Source organism: Monodelphis domestica, chromosome 6 (genome assembly GCF_027887165.1).
Source record: "Monodelphis domestica isolate mMonDom1 chromosome 6, mMonDom1.pri, whole genome shotgun sequence".
In the NCBI taxonomy this organism is placed as follows: Eukaryota; Metazoa; Chordata; class Mammalia; order Didelphimorphia; family Didelphidae; genus Monodelphis; species Monodelphis domestica.
In genome coordinates, this window is record NC_077232.1 from 23,289,048 (window position 1) to 23,311,052 (window position 22,005).

The 22,005-nt window shown below is 34.9% G+C and overlaps 1 protein-coding gene across 1 annotated transcript; it reads left to right on the top strand.

Moving 5' to 3' along the window:
* Positions 1-16,863: 16,863 nt before the first annotated feature.
* LOC130455212 (olfactory receptor 10AG1-like) lies at positions 16,864-17,805 on the top strand. The gene has a single exon (XM_056803763.1). The coding sequence runs from the start codon at positions 16,864-16,866 to the stop codon at positions 17,803-17,805; it is 942 nt and encodes a 313-aa protein (XP_056659741.1).
* The last annotated feature ends 4,200 nt before the right edge of the window (positions 17,806-22,005 follow it).

The window sequence follows — 22,005 nt, forward strand, 5'->3', positions numbered from 1 at the left end:
GTCCTTTGGAAAGAGTCTACAGTGATTGGTAGATGTAGGGACTTAGGGGAGGTGACATGGGAGAAAAACCCCTATATAAGAAAAAGCAGTATCTCTTGAGGATATCCTTTTGGAGAAATCCTTTTGGAGAATCTCTGATGAGGACTGTTTGGGAAGAATCTCTTGAGAGAGGCTCTGGAGAAGGGAAGCTCTTGGAGGACAATCTCAAAGGAGGTCTCCCTGGAGCTCCTCTAAGGGGACTCTGTCCCTCTGGAGGCTCTGGAGAGAGGCCCTTTGGAACAGTCTCTGGCTGGAAGGCTTTCTGGTGAAGTCAGCTGAGATGGAGCTGGCCTGGTGTTACTAGAATCCTTGTTTAGTCAGACCTTGTGGTGAGTGTTAAAAAAACTGACTGATTTCTCTCTTAAGACTCAGGTCTAGGCCATATTGGCTTGAGGCCCTTCATACTTATTCCTTTCTTACTCTCTCTCTCTTTCTTTGATTACTCATTGTATTGTTAATTAAAATCTCTATAAAACCCAATTGACTTGGGTATTTGAATAATTGGGAATATTTCCCTGGCGACCACCTTATATTTGATTTAAAACCCAAGACACTGTAGTGAAACATATTTCTGTGGTCAAAATTTACTCACCCTCTCTTATATCTATCACAATTTATATCTTCCACCATTTTAACTCACTACAGTTTAAGACCTCAACCAATTTAAATCTCACACCAGGCAGGCTCGTGATCACATGGTCAGGTTACTTATAGGAATGCTTATCTACCTTTTCCAATAAACTTTATAAAATATACATCTGGGTAGAAATATTATTTAATTCTTACAGTTGGTGACCATCTACCAGGGACTTTTTTTAGGACGTTAATTTTATTCTGAGAAGTTCTGAGTCAGAATTTAGTTAAACTTAAGAATAGAAATTCAGTTGCAGCTGCCTGCATTCATGAAACTTTCTGAGAAAAGGAGCAGAGAAACAGAATCATCTAAGTGCTTCTTGAGATGAATTGGTGAGAAACCTCCCTCCTATGTGTTTCCCCACCCCTGGCTTTTACTGTAGCTCAGGGTGGGTCAGTGGAGTCCCAGCCAGAGCCCCAGGACCTAGCCCACCCTAGCCCCTGACTTCCCCAGGTACACAAAACTGCTGCTTACAGCTGCTTTGCTCAGCCAGGTGCTGGGCTGATTATGGAGACACCCCTTAAATTATTCGTGGGGTAGAGTTAGGAGGTCCCTGAGGCAATAGAGAAGGGGAATGATGCTTTTTGCCCAAAATAGAACTGGGGAACCAGGCAGGGGTGTGGCTGCTTCCCCCCCCCCCAATTTGTTAAGGATTCTCCTCACTTAGTTTTTCCCCATGCCCCCACCCTACCCTACCTGCTAGTTTTTGGAGGAGAATTAAGGTGATCCCTGGAGTGGTAGAAACCAGGGAAGAAGCCTTTTGCAGGAGCTGACCCTGTTTTCCCAGTCTCAAAAAACACAGACTCCCCCATGTACTCCCAGATAATTTGACTTTCCCAGTCTCTATACTGTCCCCAGGCACACAATCAGAATAACCTAGTGCATGAGAGTACCCCCCATTTCAAATATAACAGAATTTTTTTTAAACCAAGGGGCACTAGGACCAAATAGGTCTTTCCCAGACCAGTGTCTTCCTGACTTTACCTGTGCACCATACCTGATGGGTTGCTGCATCAGGGACCTGCTGAGTAATACCCATTAAATTATTCATGGGGGTCCTTCCAAGCTGTGGACTAGGGTTAAGAGCTACCTGCCCCCTCCCCCAACTTTGAAAAAATGTGGCTGTTGCCTAACGTCTGGGACTGGGGAAACTGCATTTTTACAAGGAAATTCTCTTTGGATTTATCTCTCTGCCTTCTCCCACCCTCAGACTTTTCTGCCTGCCTTGCTTTAGCATATCAAAAGCCACACAAACCTTCCTTGAAGATTGCCTGCCTTCTTTAGCAAAAGCCACATTTTTTTTTCTCTTTCTCTAACTTCTTTCTTAGATAGGTCTACCCATAAGTGCCTTCCACTCTAACCATACATATAGCACCACCTATTGTCATGAATTAAAATTGCAGGAAAATAAAAAGAATTCCTTTGTTCTGCTACTAGTGATCTAAAATAATGCTATTAAATTGAATACATTCCAATAAAAGGATTTTTAATAGGAAATACTAATAATATTGAATTTAAATTCAAACCAAATTTCAAAAACTGAACAAAGCCAACATTAAGTCAAATTAATTACATGCACTACTAAGGAATAATTTTAGAACACAATAGAATTAATAATACTATCAATAACAATAATTATTAATTTCCAATAACTATTATTAGTCATTATTATTAATTACTAATGGTTATTATTGATGATTGATGCTTATTTATGATTTTAATTAATGATAACAATAATTACAACAAATGTATATTATTAATTATTGATACCAACAACAATAATTATAATAAATTCACATTATTAATTATTAACAATACCAATAGTTAAAATAAATGCATCTTGTTATTAATTATTAATAACAATTGTTACAGTAAATGCACATTAATTATTGATACTATTGCTGTGCAACAATTACTGTTTCCTTACAGTTTTTTTGCCTTTTGTTTTAAACCTCCTCTTATTGCCTTTCACAATAACATTGAAGAACTTTGGGTCTCCATTTTTTTTTCATGTTTTAGGAACTTTTCATTGTTTAAGCTGACCATTTAGTAATACTCAAACTAGCTTAAAATAGGCAGATTAAGACATACAGACTAGACAATATGCAAGACTTCAAGGGAAATCAGGATATATTCCTCCCGATTCACCCCTGCATAAATTTCTAAAACCTTAGAGTGATCCTAATCTGCCTAAGGAGAATTGGATGACAAAGAAAGAAGTTAAGGCATGGATAGACATATCTTTTCCCTGGCCAAAATATGGCTCTTTTGACTTCAAGATCTTAAAAGATTTGAAGTTAACCATTAAAAACAAAGAGTCCAAAGATTATAATTCCTGGTAGTTATGGGCATATTATGTTGATAAATCGACCAATTCCTCTAGTGAGGAAACTTTTCTTTATTTGTAACCAAACCATCCTAGCTTAACTCCTTCAGTGAAATCTAGCAAGAAACATACTTTGTCATCCCACCTGGCCTCTGAGTAGGTCTCTCTTCATACCGACCCAAACCAGGACTTGAACCCATCAGTTCCTCTCCCTATGAGGCCTTGTTTATCCCCTACTCCTCTCATCCCCTTTCCTCCAATAAACCTCTCTACCCTAACTACCCAGTGTCCACCCCTCTCCTGTATCCTCACCTGTACCCTCTCTACTTCAATCCTTTTCCATACTCTCCTTCTCTCCCACCTTACTATGACCCCTCTAGACCTCATTCCTCCTACTCCTCTCCACCCCTTATCTGGTCCCATTCCCTCTGTCTTGAAAACATATTTTCTATGGACATAAATTTACTCATCCACTCTTTATTTACTACAATTTAAGTCTTCCACTCTTATATCTGCCACAATTTATATCTTTCACTATTTTAATTATTATATACATATATACATATATACATACATGGCCATCCAATGCAGCTGAGGAAGTCTTCAGGTACAATGAATTTTCGTGCCACTGGACCCAGGCTTCCAATGCTGAGAGAGTGGGACTGTCTCTGTGCATCGACTTTTCCACTTAAATCTCCTTCATGCACAAGTGTCTTTGTGTACACTCATCATCATAGATGAAAACACACAAAGACAATCATCATCCTCAGTTACCAAGAGACTACTACTACTACTCCACCCTGTCCCAGCCCCTCCCCTGTTACTCTCTATCTCATCCCCACCCCCTACCCAATTAAAGTACCTACCCAAGTAAAGTAGTGAGCTGAAGAGTATAAATAAAGGGGTGCTCCTTTTTCTTGGAGGCTTTTAGGGATACAAATGCCCTGAGATTAACTGCCCAACTTCCATTCACATATTTAGAAATGCGGTAAGGTTGGGGTTTATAAAATGTATTTCACTTCAGCTACTGTTGGCCTTACCTCATGGTAGGGGCAGGCAAAAATAACCAGAGATTGTTTAAAAAATTACATAAATCATATTTTTAAAAACCCTTAAAATCAAATCATTTGAGGTATTTAGCACAATAAAATTTCCAAAGGTTGTTAATAAAATTATAACCAGTTCTGAAGTCCATCTATCCTCAGCAAAATAGAAAGGCTGTTTTTTCATATATGGGCTTATTCACAATAATATTTGTTCAACACAGTTATAGGGGAAAAGCAACAGAATTTCAAAACTCAGTACATTCAAAATAAATTCAATCAACCTTCAGTTCAAGCAGAATAATATTGAATCCAGTAATATATGAGCTTAAAATCACAAAGTTAAACCATAACAAAAAATGCAATAGAATACAGAGATTTTTCTAAACCATTGGAGTCTGAAATGCCTCAAGATATAGCCTTTAGTCTCTTCAAAGTCCTTGGGGGTTTATCCATTTAAATGTCTATTGTCAGAAGGCAGAGTAGTAAGAGCTAGGCTGTGGGGTTCAAAGGACCCATCCAGGGCCCCACAGCTGGGAAGTATCTGAGGCCAGATTTTAACCCAGGACCAAGAATGTCTTTATGTCTGGCAATCAGGTCGCTGAGCCACCCATTTTCCTCCCCAAAGTTAAAGTTGAATCTTTGGGCTGAGGCTGCTCCCTGACAGGCAGGTAAAATCAATGAAATTACCAGAACAGTCAAAAATCCTTTTAAACAGCCCACTGCTTTTTAAGTTTCTGTTTGAAAAATCTGTTTCTTCTCCTCTCCCTTTTCTCTCTTTCCCCTCACTCCTGATATGATCCCTCTTCCTGCCCCAGTCCACCCACGTGGAGCCAATACACCCCCATTTGCTTGGAGGCTTAGCTTAAGGGAAAATTATCTGGTCTCCTTTCCCTCTCGTCTCTCCCCTCCACCCATGTGGCCAATATTGTTACCAGCTGGTCGCAATGAGTCCTGAGCGATCTGCTCCAAGGATCTGGGTGATGAGCCAACTGGGGTTGTGCTCCTGGGTCTGGGGAGCAGAAATAGGAAGGCAGTGGGCCGGTGAGAGGCCAGGAGCAGGAGCTGGAGCAGCTGCGGGGGTGGGCAAGGGCGGGACCAGGTACTAGGTGAGGAAGATCGGGGCTGCAGGCTGCAGGCAGTAAGCAACAGGGCCAAGCCAGGTGGGGTGGGCAGCAGGTCCAGAGCCTGTAGCAGCTTTGCGAGGGTAGAAAACCTTGGCCAGAGAGATATGGCTCAAAAAAATTTTTTTCTAGTTACTAGATATTAAAAGTTGAACTAAAAATCAGAAAAGAAATCAGAAGATTGAGTTTTTTTTATCCCTTCGTGGTCACCAATCTGTAAAGATTAAAATTTAGGGGAGATGGGGAGACTGAGGCAGGTAGAAATTAGTTTCTCTCTGCAAGGAGTATTATATTTTTAGAGGTTTATTGAAGATTAAGGATTAAAGAAAATACAGGATAAGAAACACGTGTCCAGGCCATAGAGTGGCCTAGACACAACCTCACCTACATTATGAAAAAAACCAGGCCTGCCCCAAAATGGAAGTCCAAGAGTTGAGAGAGCCCCTTAAAAGCCTTTGGATCAGCTTAAATACCTTCTCGATCTTGGCCCAGGTGAGATTACAAGGCATTTGCATACAAAGCAAAGGCTCATGGGGATTGTAATCCTGTATTCGAGTCTATTTTTTACAACTTGAAGTAGAGCTAAGTAAAAACCTTCAGTAAAGAACAGTTTCCTGGACCACAAAAGCAGGAGAAGAGAAAGTGGACAGAGTTACAGAAACTTTATCTACAAAACAGAAGGATGTAATGTGGGGACTGAAATAGTGGATTGAAATAATGGGGTACACTGAGGGGTGTGGATGCTACCTCAGTCCCCTTTTAATGCAATAAAGTAGTTTGTGCCTTACTACAGTGGGACAGCCACAACTAAGTCTTCTAAGCAGTTGTAACAAACAACAGGTTTATTGGTAACTAAGAGTTAGGGAGAGAGGATGCCCTAATCAGTAATTCTCTCACTTCCCTCTAAATCCACTGCAAGGTAGACACTTCTTGGAGTTCAATCCAGCTGGGCTAGATATGAGGTTTGACCCTAAGTCATCACACCAACAACTGCCTCTGGACCACAATGTTCTTTGTCAGGGTTGAGAGTCTATAGCATCTTCTTCAGGATGGTTTCTTCTGGTAAGGAAAAGTACTCCCAAAGAAATCAAAAGGTTTCCCTTCTCTCATCCACAGGCTGGTAGAAACAGGATCAGCAGAGATAATCTCCTTCCTCTCTCTGCTCCAAGACACTAAGTTTTTCTTATTGAATAAGAGATCAGTTGGCCATTGCTCCTTCAAAATCTCTCCTCCTACATTTCAGAATCTCCTCTAAGGCTCCTAGCATGTGGTCATGCTAGCCTCTTCAAATCAAATTTTACTACACTTAAATTCATTACTATTTCTGTAATTTCTACAATAACAGGATGAAAGAGAAATGCTAGAAAATGTAGTTTAAGGGTACAAAATTCTAATTATAGACTACTTTGGGAGTTTAATTTTTTTTTATTATAATATTTATTAGCTTCCCACCACTTCAAAAAACCCTAAAAGGCTTGCATTTGGTTCTGGTATTCCTTTTTGACAGTCAGTCTGAAAACCCTTAGTCTGAAAATTTCTCTAGCCTAGTGGAAAGCAGTACACTTTACAAGTTCTATCATGACAATCATAGCAACAGAGAATAAACTATGGAGTATGAGATAACTCCGAATGTGTAGAGGGGGACAGACATCAGAGAAAGTACAAATGAAGACTTAAATAAGTGGCCATGTTCTCTCCAAATGATTTACACATGACATGGCAGGCAAGAAGTCAGCTGAGTCTTCATCCTCTCTAGAGGAGAAAGACCTTACCAACTTCAAGTGTCTGATAATAAGAAAATTAGTGCCATATTGTGGAAGGTAAAGAGTCTTCATAAGGGCTACCAGAATAAAAGAAAAAAAAAGACTGAAAGTCAATAGGCTAGTAAAAAAAAATGTGTACATGTAGGCCCAAACTTCAAGCAAATAAAAATTCAGAGAATCATAAGAGAATAGTATTTAGTCTTTTAGAAGGAGGAAAGAAGTTTTTTCAATATATTTATTTTAAAAAGTTACATTCTTCTTAGAATCTAGACTAAATATTGGTTATAAGATAAAAGAGTGGTAAGAGCTAGGCAATTGTGATTAAGTAACTTGCCCAGAGCCACATAGCTAGGAAGTGTCTGAGGCCAGATTTGAACTCAGCAACTCCTGCCTTTTTAGTGACTTCATCTAGTGAGTCACATAGCTACCCTTTCAATATATTTCTCGATGGAAATTATAGTAAGGAAATTAGGATATTGATTAAGTATTAAGATAGTTGATAAAGAGATCTCTGAGTGTACAGGAAAGGGAGAGGGCAGTGTGTGAGACTAGAACTTAGAAGGAGGAACACAGGAATAAGGTTTCTGACAGTTGGTGAGATGCACTCACAGATTGACTGACTTTCTCTCTGGTTGCTGGTGGAGGCAGACATCTGAGACCTTGTTCTGTGCTGGTGAGAGGGGAAAGAGAACTCTGAAAAACATATGAAGAGGTTTTATACTTTCCTGACTGAGAGAACTCATCTCTAAGAAGAATCTGGTAGATCTGTTTGGCTGGAGAACAGTTTTGGGAAAAGAGAAATACAGAAGGCTGTTTATCTGGATTCTGGGTCATCCCAGGCTTATCTTATTTTCAGTTAACATCAGCCATCTTGACTGACTGAATCTATATGTACTGAGATATATATTTATCAAATTAAATTAATTGAATTATGATTTTAGTTAGATTATAGTCAGATATTGTTTTGGGTTTTTTTAGTAAGTGCTAGGTAGTTCCAGAGTACCTGGAAGAACTGAATAGTTTGTTGTGAGATGAATATAGAAAGTAGGTGAAAAGTTAGTTCCCCTTTCAGCAGTAAGGTTTCCTTGTTATTAATCCTTATACTTATATCTTTTAATTATAAATAAATTGATTTTTAATGAAATTATAGTCTCCAAGTAAAGTACACACTGTCCTGGTGAAGAATCACTCCTGGCTCTCCTTCTGAGGGGAGAACTGAAATATGTTTGTGAACAATAAAAAAAAAAGTATCTAACCACAGTCTCCTCTTCACAACAACACGGATAATCTCCATACTTCAAAATATAGGATAATTAGTCATTAGACAAACTTTAGAAGTATTCAGTCCTGACATTGTTCTCAGAGGTGCTTTTAGTAGCAGTTTGTAAGGCATAAGGGAGATTGTTGAAGACTGCTATTTTTGGTAGAAAATGTTTTACTCAGTAGCTCATTCTTTTATAGCCCTGCCATGTGACAGGAACTGTGACAGTTGCTGGAGATACAATTTAAAATTTACATTCTACAAGGAGATAACAGTATACATCAGAGGATCAAGCATAAGCTATATGCAGGCCACAAAACTCTTAGAGTGCATCCCAAACCAGCTTAAAATGTAAGAGGGCAATATTTAACAATAAATTTAAAAATTTTTAAAAATACAGTTATACATAGATAATTTCCATATCCATATTACCTATAGAGATCCTTATATATGATTAAAATATTCCATGTTTCTATTTGATTTTGACACCACTGTTCCCCCCCACTGGTTTTCATTATTCTGCTTATGTCTGTACCTTTGTTGATCTGTATCTTGTTTCCAATATAGTTAAAATAGTCCTTTTTATTGCCTTTTGTTTTTATTAGTAACCTCAATTCATTCCCAGGTTTGGTTCTTCTGTCAATTATTTTACTTTTGGAGGATAGGTAAGGTAAAAAGAGGCTAAAGTGTGTTGACCCTATGAGTTAACAGATATAGGGAACTGACCCCAAACTCAATAATTTAGGATTTTGAGTATTTGCTTGAGACTTTGAGATAGTAAATTATCTGCTTTGCACCTCAAAGCCAGTATGTAGGAAATAGAACTTGAAACCAATCCTCTGAACTTCAATTATATCACTCACCTTGCCAAATGGAATTTTATCCTGGTTGTGTTTAAAATTTGCATTTTTAATACCTATCAGGACTCTGAAATATTGTTAGTGTTTAACAAATTCTTCATGAATCAAGTGACCCTTTGGTATTCATCTTCTGTTTTTTATGAGATCCACACATTTCTTACCTTAATTTTTAATTATCTAGATGAGTGATGGCAAACCTGTAGCACAGGTGCCAAAGAGAGCATGCAAATAACTCTCTTTGGGTGTTCAGCCATGCCCTCCCCCAGTGTGTTGCTAGAAAGGTAGAGGTTCTTAGGCAGAGCTGCTCCTCTCCCCCTCTCCAACCAGCTTGATACTGATTTATAATGGTGTTTTTTGGGGCAGAAAAAGTAGGATTCCTCACTTCCCAGGGGGTACCCTAGAATATCCAAATAATAAACAGGAGAAGCCATTAGGAATGCAAAACAGAGATTTCTTTATTCAATGTTTAGCAGGGGCAGGGGCTTTTAAGCTTTTAAGCTCTTTAAAGCTTAGAAATGCCCCAGATCAGATAGAAAACTTCCAATTTATAGGAAAATACAGACTTCCATTCAAATGACAGTAAAATATTCAAGATCTTAAGTGTCTTACAATGAATATTACTGAGGACAACTTATGAAACTTTTGGTGCCAGGGCAGATAGGAGATTCAAGCTGATCTGCAGAGCTAGATGTCCCCTGAGACCAAAACTTCCAGAGGCAGAGACCCAAGATAGAGAAATACTGGCTGAAGGCTGAGACCAGGCTGCCTTTCTCTCTGCCCTTCTGCTCTAGATGCCTCCCTGCCAGCTGTGGTCAGAACCCTGAGCCTCACATACCTGTGGTAGCAAGGCACTCACCCTGAGATCTGAGCCAGCACCTAAGTCTCAGCCCAGTAGATGGGAAAAGGATTCTGGGACCTTCCTTCTTTCTTTTCCTTAAACCCCCAAATTCAAACTTCTCTGTGTATCTTTTAAGTGGTGGGTCCCCTGGTTCTGTCCTGTTTTTGGATTTGGTTTCTTTTTCCCCTTGAAATGCTTTGGTTTTGATTGGTGTGGAAGGGTTTTCATAGAAGACTTGACTTACTCTTTCTAAGCTGTCATCTTGACTCTGAACTCTGCACCTGTGGCTTTAAGGAGCTATACTATCCTAAGAAGCCATATATCAGGAAAATCATCTTGATTGGTAGGCTAAACCAAGTTGAGCACAACTAACAGACCTCAAACCCTTCTGTGAGTAAGGGGGATTTTTACCCAAAACATGTGACATCTCCTGCAGGGAAATGGGCAGATGAGAACAATTTGTTCCAAATGGCCATGCCAGAAAGGTAGTTGAAGCAGATATTGTGAATCACTTAAAGCTTGATCAAACATCAAAGACACCATGGTCATAGGCCACCACCAGTTGTCTCAATTGTTGCCTTGCTACTGGTCTTAGATGTCTCTAGAAGAGAATGAGGCTGAGAAGGTTGTGTAACTCTCCCTCATTTAAATCCAATTTACTCACAAGCTCAAAAATCTGTTACTGGCAAAGAATTATAGCAGTGGACAACTGGAATAGTTTGAAAATCAATACACAGTGTTACATTCAAATTGTAAACAAAGATTCAATAAATAAAAAGATATATTTTGGCAGAAAAATTATTAACTGACAGGAACTTCTGGGAAAACTAGGAACAGTATGGTAGAAAGTAAGCAAAAAAAACCCATCTTTTGTCATATACCAATATAACATAAAAATGGTTGTATGATTTGGAAATAAAGAGTAATTCCATAAACAAATAAACAAATTAGGGAAGTACAAAATAGATTACCTATCAGATCTATGTCTTAGGAAAGAATTTATGATCAACCTAGACTTACAGAATATTAAAGGAATAAAATGGATAATTTTGATTACATTAAATTCAAAACTATTTTCACAAACAAAATCAATGCAACAAAGATAAGAAGGAGAAGAACAAAGTGGGGAAAATTTTATACCAAGTATTTCTGACAAAAGTATAATTTCTTAAATATAAAGAAAACACACTCAAATTTATAAGAATATAAGTCATTTCTCAATTGATAAATGCTCAAAGGATATGCACAGACATTTTTCAGATGTAGTAATCAAACTTATTTTCATTTAAAAAATGTTCCAAATCACTATTGATTAGAGAAATACAAATTAAAACAACTTTGAGATATAAGCTCAATGCTATCAGATTGGCTAATATGAAAAAGGAAAATAGGGATTTGGGAAAATGGAAACATGAATATACTGTTGATCAAGTTATGAATTAATATAATCATTTTGTATGTGTTCAGGAACCACACTCATAGGGCTATAAAACTATTAATACCCTTTCATCCAGTAATACAAAGAAATAAAAGAAAAAGAGAAAGTATATATATGTATAAAATATTCATAGCAATTCTTTATATACTAGCAAAGAATGGGAAACTGAGGGCATGTCTATTGAAAGGAAATTGCCTTTATTACTTTCATGTCATTAGTCATGTCAGTGATCTCATCTAATTTTTTAGGTAGATAATCGCAACTATGATTTTTAGAGAGAATTATATCTAGTTATTAAACCAACTATGTAAAAGCTATAAATTAAAATAATAGTATATCAAGTATTGTATTTGAAAGGGTATAATTTGGTGTGTTAGAGTATTCTAAATAACCAGAATAAGAGCTGCTTCAGGAATATTATTTTATTGCATATTATCTTAACTCTGTACTAGAATTTATTAATTTATTATTTCCGATCAAGTGTTGCCAAATTGTTACATTTTAGCATTAACATTTTAACATACCCTGAATATTTTGTCCTGTTAATCACTTATGCTAATTAGATATCAAAATGCTATAAAAGAAACTGGTATATGTAAATGGGGTCTTTGCCACAGGCTCCACATGGTGAGAATACTTGCTCTATTTTCTGACAATTAAAATTTGACCTTCAACTTAGGATGATGGCCCATTTGTTTTTATTTCTAATACCACCAACTAAGGATTGGCTGAACAAATCACTATGCCCTGTATAGACCAGACATGTGTACACACAAACACATACACACAGTATATGGATGCAATAGATTAGTATTGTGCCATAAGAAATTATGAATGTGATGACTAAAAAAAAAAAACTGGAAAGGCTTATATGAACTAATGCAGAGCAAGGTAAGTAGAACTAGAATATCATTATAGATAGTAAAAGAAATATTATACAAAGATCAATAGTGAAGAACTAAACTATTATCAGCAAAGCCAAGGGACTCACAATAGAAATGCTCTTCCCAGCCATAGAAAGAACTGTTGTGATCTGAATACAGATCCAAAGATATTATTTTTCACTTTATTTCCTTCATGATTTTTATGTGATATATGGGATATATATTTTCTTTCAAAACATGGACAATTAGGAATATGTAATGCATGGAAGCATTGCTATAACTTTTTTGACATTATTTACCATCTTGAGGGGAAACAAGAGGAATAGAGAAAAAATCTAAACCCCAAAATGTCAAGAAAAAACTTTTGAAAATCATTCCTACATGTCATTCAGAAAATGAAAGCAATAGATAAAAATTAAAGAAAAAAATTAAAAAAAAATAAGTCATTGCTCTTAGGATGTCATTGGTCCTCTTCAAAATAAAGGACTAACAATAACAAGAAGTTCTTGAAGACAATGACTATTTTTCTTTTTTGCTTGTGATTCTTATCTTCAACATTTAGCATATTTAATACAAAGTAAGAACTTCATAATTGCTTCTTTCCTTTCTTCCTCCTTTAATGGATTTATATAATGATTTTCTTTTCTTCAAGATGATAAAAATAAAAAAAAAATAGGGTGTTGTGATTTAGTAGAGAATAAGAGAATCTGAATCTTTGAAAGTGTTTAGCTTCAGAGAGCAAGTAAACTGAACTTCTGACATTTTTTGTGGGGCCAAATGTTGACAGGATAGGATTTCTCTACAAGTGACCTAGGGAAAGGCTCATGGACTCACTCCAGGAAAACCCTCAAGACATGCACAGAGCCATGAAACCTCATCTTTAATTCAGAAACTTCCACTTGCTCATTCATGGTTGAAAAGACTCTCCAGCTATAGGTTCATTTCCCTTAGTTAATGGACATAAAATTAGTTTCATCAGTCCCTTCATCTGAACAAGGGTAAGGGAGGGGGGATAAGAACCAAATCAGAGAGTTATGGCAATATGCTTCTAAGTAACAAAAAACAAATCTTTTATTCTGATCCATTTTTTTATTATTACATATGTATTTCTTTTGACAACATATACTGCTGCCACACTCAAACTGGAAAAAAAAATGATGTAATGTTCAGTCCTAATCACAAACTCATCTCCTTTACAACCCATAGTCAGAGCCATAGTTAATAGAATATTCTCCAGAGAGATTCTAGAGAGGGAAAAGAATAGTTTCTATAAAGATATACTCGTTTAATTACCCCCAAATATTTTGTTTTATTTTTTTCTAATTGCATGCAGAAATAATTTTTAACATTTGTTTCCTGAAATTTTGCAATCCAAATTCTTTCTCCATCTACACATATTCTCTCATCCCAGAGACAACAATCAATATGATATCTGTTATGTATGTCCTATCATTATTAGGCTTATATTCCAAGGAATTGAAAAGTGGCATTTACTATTTTACTTGTGACAATCTCCTATATTAGGCAACACTGACATCATTACAATTATTTGACTGCTTCATGAAGGTAGAAACTTAAAATCAGTTAATAAGGTAATTATTTTCCTTTGTTCATACTAGTCATAAACATCAGGACAAAAATAAAACCAAAGTTTCTTGAGCCTCCTCCAAGGGCTCCCTCCACTAGACCTGGATGGCTCATTATTAGACATTTGGCACACATTGGACTTGGAGTCACACTTGGCTTTTTATCAAAAATGGAAAATTGGACTGAGACAGGAGCTGGCCCAATAGAGCAGAATACCACATCAAACTTTCTCTTTAAATAATCCTAAAAAATAATGCTAATTAATAAATAACTCTAATGTTAAGTGAAAACCAAGGACATTTTAGATGAATTTCCATTCTTGCATGATTCTATGAAATTGATTGTTTAGTCTAATTAAGTAGATAGGAAGTTAGAGGGAAAAGTGAGAGAAATAGAACTGGTTGATGAAGAAAAAACTTTTAAAAAAGACGAGAAAGGATAATTAAAAATATTCATCAAAATATTTTCTTCAAGAAAATTAAGAGGTTGAAATTATTTTTTACATCAGAGAAAGGTAAGCATAAGTTCATTCAGCATTATTACTGTAGTTGCTGTGATTTAAAGGTCTTTCTATATCTGATCTTCAAGTTCTTATGTGTGAAATATTGGATGTACTTAAATATAGAGATGTGATATTGAAAATAAACATTTATATAAATGCATGTTCAAAATCTCCTAAGCACAGATAAATCTATCTTTTCCCAGGCATATTGTCACTTTTTATTTCCATAGGATTATCAGATTGATGGAATTCAATTGGAAGTGTATAAACCCTTATAATAATAAATAGGAAAATTGCTTTAATTCATAAGAAAACAATTAAAGGAAAGAAAAAAAACTATAAATCAAAAGGTAAATATTGAATCTCTGAAATAAATGACAAATAGTATTTAAATTGGTTTTGTCTTGCTGAAATTGAAGAAAAATGGATCTCATAAGAAAATAAATGTGATGATTGAGAATGACTCATCTATTGCCCAAGTATAGCCAGGTATGTTTCTTTCTCCTAACTTCCATTCTGTCCCACATACTTGTTCACCAAAATTAACATCCATAATTTTCTTTTAGACTGTCCTAGATGTTCTCAAAATACAATCTAAATTTGCAATATCTAATCTGATAGAGTTTCTAATTAGAATAAATAATACCCTTGATATTATAAAATTAAAACTTTGGATAAATAAAAGCATACTAAGCATAACTCAATGAAACACTGATGTGATTTTGTTTGGACATGTATTATCTGGATGAGTACATGAATATTCCATTTTCTTTCAATAAGGAAGATCTGAGTAACTTACATATTACTAAAGAGGAGCTTGTGCAGGATCACTGAGTTTCTCTCTGGGAGATATTTTTAACTTCCGTACCCACCAAAAATAAGAATACAACAGTAACAGCAGTACCAGCAAATATCATTTTTAGTAGATGCCATTGTGATTTCTGAATAAGTTCTGCTGGCAACTAAGAAATATTATTTTAAAAATTAACAGTTCTAATTAAACAGTACAGATTAGTCATAAAGTGAGGCAGAAAGTTAAAATAGTTATTCAGAACCTGACATGTGGGGTAGAAAATGATTCTGATTGGTTGCCTTTAGTGAAGATTTTGGATTACTTTTGAGTGCCTTGTAACTAATCAAATCAAATTAGGAAGTCTTTATGACAATCACAGAATATTAGAGCAAAGAGATGGTTTAAAATATATCTCTCAATGTTAGATTGAGAGAACCTTTATTCTTGAAAATAAATGAAATGTTATACCTAGAAAAGATCTCAACATAAACTCATTCTAATTCTCTTTTTTAAGAAGTGGGAAAATTGAGTTCAATTTATGTAGTCAGGGCCAGTGATGGTCAGAGAGGAAGGGAACAGATAATAGAGATTAAGAGAGGAAAACAAGTTGCTTGATCTTTCTGAGCCCCTTTTCCTCATCAAAAAAGTGAAAGCTAGATTGGATATGTAATTAATGAGATCCATGCTGGATTTGATATTCCGTGTTGTGAGCAATCTTCTGGCATTTACGGTTTATTATTATTGCTTATTAATTACTTATTGGGATGTGTGGAATACAAAAGTGTCAAAAGCAAGTCTAACTTTAAGTAACTCACAATCTAATGGAGGAGACAACATATACCATATTGAGCAATAATTGTCTGAGGGAAAGAAGTTGACTTTAAAAGTGTTAGGAATAGTTCCCTATAGAAGGAAGGATTTTAGCTGGAACTATAAGGAAACCAGGTAAGACAAACAACAGAGATAAGAACAAAAAAACACGCCACACATATTGGACAGCCTGAGACAATAAGTGGAGACAATAAACACAGTGTTGTTTTTTTTTTTTTAAAGTATAGCAATGTCAATGGGTCAGAATTGAAGGATACTCAGAACATAGTATCAAAAGATTGGAAAGGTAGGGGAGTAGTTAATGAAAGTCTTTGAATGTCACAAAAGAGGACTAGTCAAAAGGTAGCTCAACAACATGGGAGATTTATTGACATTTCAAATGTAGGGAAGGAATTTGATATTCTAAAGATAGTGGATCCAGAATCTGGACATCAAAAACAACAGGAAAAATGGTTGAAAGGTTAAAAAAAATACACAGACAATGGGGTTTATCCATGGTTTGTCTGAAAATAAATTCTATTTCCTTTTTTATTATTTATATGAAGCCAATAGCTACTAGTTTGTTAGATGATATTCTTTGAAAAAAGAAGTATTAGTTATAGAATGGGGCATTGGTGGTTACATTTAAATGATTTAAAGATATTACTAAGTTAATTAGATATCAATTCTGAACTCCACACATGAATGTAAATTAACTAGAATGACAACAATATGAATTTTAATTGTAAGTGCCCTTATGCAATAACAACAATAACAATATGGATTTGGAATGCATTTTAAAGCTGGAGAAGTACTTAAACTATATAATCAAATCCAGGGTGACTATTACAGATCATGCATCTAAATTTCTATTTTCTAAGGTGGAAATTGAGGTGCAGAAAGGTTAAGTGATTTGCTGGTTGTGAATTCAATACTTCCAGAGAAGAAAAAGACAGTAAAAATGGCAGGAGACAATATTTCCTTTGTGGTGGAATTCATCCTCCTGGGATTTTATGACCTTCCCCATCTCCAAGGAGTTCTCTTTGGGGTTTTCTTAGTCATCTTCATGTATATATTGATAGGAAATGGCCTCATTGTTGTCATAACCAAAGTTGATCCAGCTCTTCAAACCCCCATGTACTTTTTTATTGGAAAATTTTCTCTCCTGGAAATCTGCTTCACTTCAGCCACTCTCCCCAGAATGTTGTCAGACCTTTGGACACAGAAGAGACATATTTCAATGCTGGCCTGTGCTGTGCAGCTTTGTTTCCTTTATATTTGTGGTTCTTTTGAGTGCTTGCTCTTGGCTATAATGGCCTATGACAGATATGTAGCCATCTGTAAGCCTCTCTATTATTCCATCATTATGAACAACAGGGTGTGTAACATGCTGATACTTGGCTCCTTAATGTTTGTGACCCCAGTCATGATAGGAGAGACATACCAGATATTCTCTCTAACCTTTTGTGGTTCAAATGAACTCGATCATTTATTCTGTGATGTCACATCATTATTGAAGTTGGCCTGTGCAGACACTTCTGTGAATGAATTTTCCCTTTATATTTATTGTGTATTTTTTGGCTTTCTTCCCTTTTTCTTGATACTTCTTTCCTACATCAAAATCATTAATGCAATCCTGAAGATGCCCTCAGTGGGAAGACACAAAGCTTTCTCCACATGTTCTTCTCACCTTATAGTTGTTGTCTTATTCTATGGGTCCGGTATTATTACGTATTCACAACCTAAGTCGAAGCACTCAGCTGAAAAAGAGAAAATGCTCTCTCTTTTGTACACCATTATGACACCGGTGTTTAATCCCATAATATACAGCTTGAGGAACAAGGATGTCATTACTTCACTGAAGAAGATCATATCAAAGGGATTGCTTCCAGTAACCAAGTAGTGAGGAACCTCATTTTTTCCCTTCATGCCCCAAGTCCTATAGACATATTTTTCCCCTCTTCTTTCAGAGTATCTTTAATAGGCACAAAAGAGTTCCTACTGAAAAATTGTCCTTAATAAAACCCATAATACTGTGAGATATTTTTGTTTTTATTTTCAGGACCATTACTTAGTTGTATCAATATCCATTCTCTTAGATGATGATTGGTATCAAAAGAGATCTTGTCTCTAGCCACAGTATGAATTATATTATTTCTTATATTGCAAATATGTTTTAAGTTCTTCAAATATTGAATTCTTTTTCAGGGAATTTATGTATATTTGTGTGTGTGTGTGTGTGCACATGAGAAAGAGAGAGAGAGAGAGAGAGAGAGAGAGAGAGAGAGAGAGAGAGAGAGAGAGAGAGAGAGAGAGAGAGAGAGGAGAAAAGAGAGGAGAAAGGAAAGAAAGAGAAAGATTATTGGAACATATTAGGAATGCACAATGATAGTAAATAATAGAATCTCATACTGTTTGATAAAACTTAAGAATATCATTACCAGAACAAGATGTATTTGCAAAATAAGATACTAAAAACAAAATAATCTTGTGATAAATTTGGGCAGCAATTTAGCAGAAATTAGATTTAGACCAATTACTTATGACATACATCAAGATATACTCTAACTACGAATAGATGTATGACTGAGATTCTTTCTTTTATTCCTGCCATATATTATATGACCGAGGAAGAAACTACATTTATCTCTGTGAAAAAAGGAAGAGCTAGTTGCTAAATGTTCTAATGAAGATTACACACACAATAAAAGAAATATTTGTGTATAATTATTTTCATAAATTGAATATATTTAAATTTAAAGGGGATTAAATAATTAGAGGAAAACCTTTCAAAATGTCTCTGATAAGTGTCTCCTTTTCAAGATATTAGAAACTGAATCATATTTATATATTTGAGAAAATTCTAAAAATCTAAATGGTCAAAAATAATAAGCTGGAATATTTTAAAGGAAAGATATCAAAGAATTCAATAATTTGATGACAAAAATCATCTAAATCAGTAGTAGAAAAATGCTCATTAAAATAACATTGGACTAGTTCACTTTTGGTAAGGCTAGAGTTAGTTCAAACATTATGGAAAATATTTTTTTTTAAATATCAAAGAAAACCATCTAAATGTGGATATAATTTGATATGAATATTCACAACTAGGGTCATACCCCCAAAAAAAGAAAAGAAAGAGGAAATCATATCTTTCCAATAGTACCTTTTATAAAAATCCAAAATTTAAAACTAAAATCAGTGCACTATTTTTGAGGAATGGTAAAAAATGAAATATGAATATTATGGAATTTAATTTCTAAAAAGTATGAAATTTATAATATTAGAAAAATATTGTGATGACTTTTATGGAATAATGTAGATCAAGTGAGGATTAAAATAAGATTATAATATTAATAACATAAATAATAATAAAAAACCTCAAAGACTTTAGAGCCCTAATCCATATGATGATAAATCAAAATTCAAAAAAATTGAAAAAGAAACATATCATTCATTTTCCATGCAAGATGTTACATATGAGATGCTGTAAGAAATATGGATTTTCAAATATAATTACTCTAGTATTTCTTTTAGGACTACATAAGCATGCATTGAAATATTTGATTTGCCATATTTCAAATTGCTTAATATTCAAGGGGAAGAAAAATATATTTTAAAATGTTACTTAAGAAAATAAACAAAGGTGAGATTAAAAGAATATGACCTGCCCACAACAGTGAAAATAATATGATCTATGGTCCTATATTAATTTTGAAGTACTTTTAGAAAATAATATGGGATTTTCTTTGAATTTTAAAATCTAGATTTCTTTCTGGAAATTTTATTTAATATTTTTGCATATTTTAAAATTTTTATATATTCATATATATGTGGAAATTCTTGAAAAATTTTCTGGAAAGTTTACTTTCCCATTTTCTCAGATATTTTCCTTTTTAAAATTAATAAAATTGGAATGAATTTTCCTCATTATTTATTTTTACAAATTTAGAATACTACTTTATCTTTTCCATTTAATTCTGTTTTAACCAATATCACTTGATTGTGATGACAACTTCTTATGCTCATAAGAAAGAGACTCATCATTTCAATTACCTCATCAACAAAATTTAATCCAATTCTCGAGTCCCCTATGTAATTTTTCCATGGGAATAAAATCTTTTTGGAAAATTTGTTACATGACAGTAACTTTTCCCAGAATGCTGACAGATTTTTAAAAGAAAGGAGAAATGATTTCTTTACTCACCTATATTGCAGAAATGTGCTTTCTTTGTATACTTTGGTCCTCTGAAATAATGATTCTTCATATGACGGTTTCTGATCACTATGTGGCCATCTGCAAGCCTCCACTCTCTCTTTTCATAGTGATACTCTAGGTTTGAGTTCAGATAAAAGATTCATATATTATATTTATTTTCTTTGCCCTTCCATGGTTTGAACAAACTCAATCCTATTTTCTGTAATGCCCTACTATTTTCAGAATGACAGAGGACTCTTTCCATATTGCTAATGCTGTTTTAGTTATGGTTTTCTTTTTCTTTTTACTTATATTCTATCCTAAAATATTTGTCATTATGCAAGAGTTTCTAATAGCTATGGTGAATGGGAGGAAATATCACCTATTCCAAAACAACAAAACAAAACAACAACAAAAAAAACCCGAAACCAAATCCAAAACCTTTGAACTCAGCATCAGGGTACCAAACTCTCTTATATTTAATTCTTGCAAGAATGGGCATTCACAAACCAGTGTTACTAGTGTTATAGTCAGCCAGAAGTTCAAGGTATAGGAGCAGATATCCTCATTTTTATCCTGGTTCCTAACACAAAGATGATCTTTCCCTTTATTCACCATTGACTGATTACTTGAGAGACACAATCTTATTTTGAAAGCTTGTTAATTGGAATGAACAATTTAAAAATCTAGTTATACTAATTAAAGCTGGTTAAGCAATTGAAACAAGGATTATTTTGGTATTTATCTATCTCTATATATCCTATAACAGCATTGGTGAAGGTTTTCAATTTCGTGTGCTTAAACTGCAACTTCAAGCTGCCTTTGACCCCTCACATTACCACAAACAGATGAAGGAAGAAATGCTTATTTTGGGCAGCTGTACAGAGGGGTATGAAATGCAAAATATGTCCTTGTATTTGGGGGAAGACGGGGAACATAGCAGTTGCCCTAGTACTGACTCAAAATGTGTTCCAATACTTTGCCCATGCTGTCCTGTAGCCTTTTATGGGGATAGCTTATAAGTAATGAAGGAGTGCTGAAAGGATTTATGGTTCTGTCTGGAACAAGGGTCTTGTTAAAAAAATATGATCAGGTTTTTTAAATGTGGACTGTCAGGAAGAAAAATCAACTTGGAGTTGTTTGGAGACAAAAAACAGAGAGAGACAGAGAAAAAGAAATTCAGAGAGATAAGAAACAGAGAAAGGAAGGTAGAGACAGAGATATGAAAACAGGCATAGACAGAGATAAAATTTGTGTTTGGTTTACCATTTAATAGTGAGGATAATTTTAGGACAGATTAAGTTCATTCATTTCAGATTCTTTTCCCACAATGTTATCTAGTAATTTTTTATCATCTGGCTAAATATGATAATTTATAGCAATTAAATCATGTAGAAATTGCCTGGGAGACAAAAAAGAAAGAGTACCCTGAGGAGGGTTGGTGGTGAGGGGATTAAGCCTAGGTCATTTTGCCTCCATGGCAATTTCTGGACTTGTGAATTTCATAATATAGCAAACTGCAGGATAAAGAAACACCATCTACCAAATCTAGCAAAAGTTTTCTGAGAGTGTCCTTGAAATCAGGTACAAGATTTGTTCTGCTATTTTATTTGGTGACTATAATTTAGTATTATTTTTTTCATTGACTATGATAACTTTTAGAAAACCAAAGTTTCCCTATTTATATTTTCTTTTTTCTGTTTTTTTTTTCCTAAGGTCATGATTAGTATACTTGACTTTTTAACCTCATCTAGAGTGCAATAGATTCTATTCCAGCGCTATTTCCATTTTCTGAGTCAATTTATCTCAATCTCATTCACATTTATGATTACTGTGTATTTTCTTTTTTCCTATTGTTTCCCTGCTGATTTTTTTCTCTCTCTCCTTTCTTTCCCTCCTCAAAAG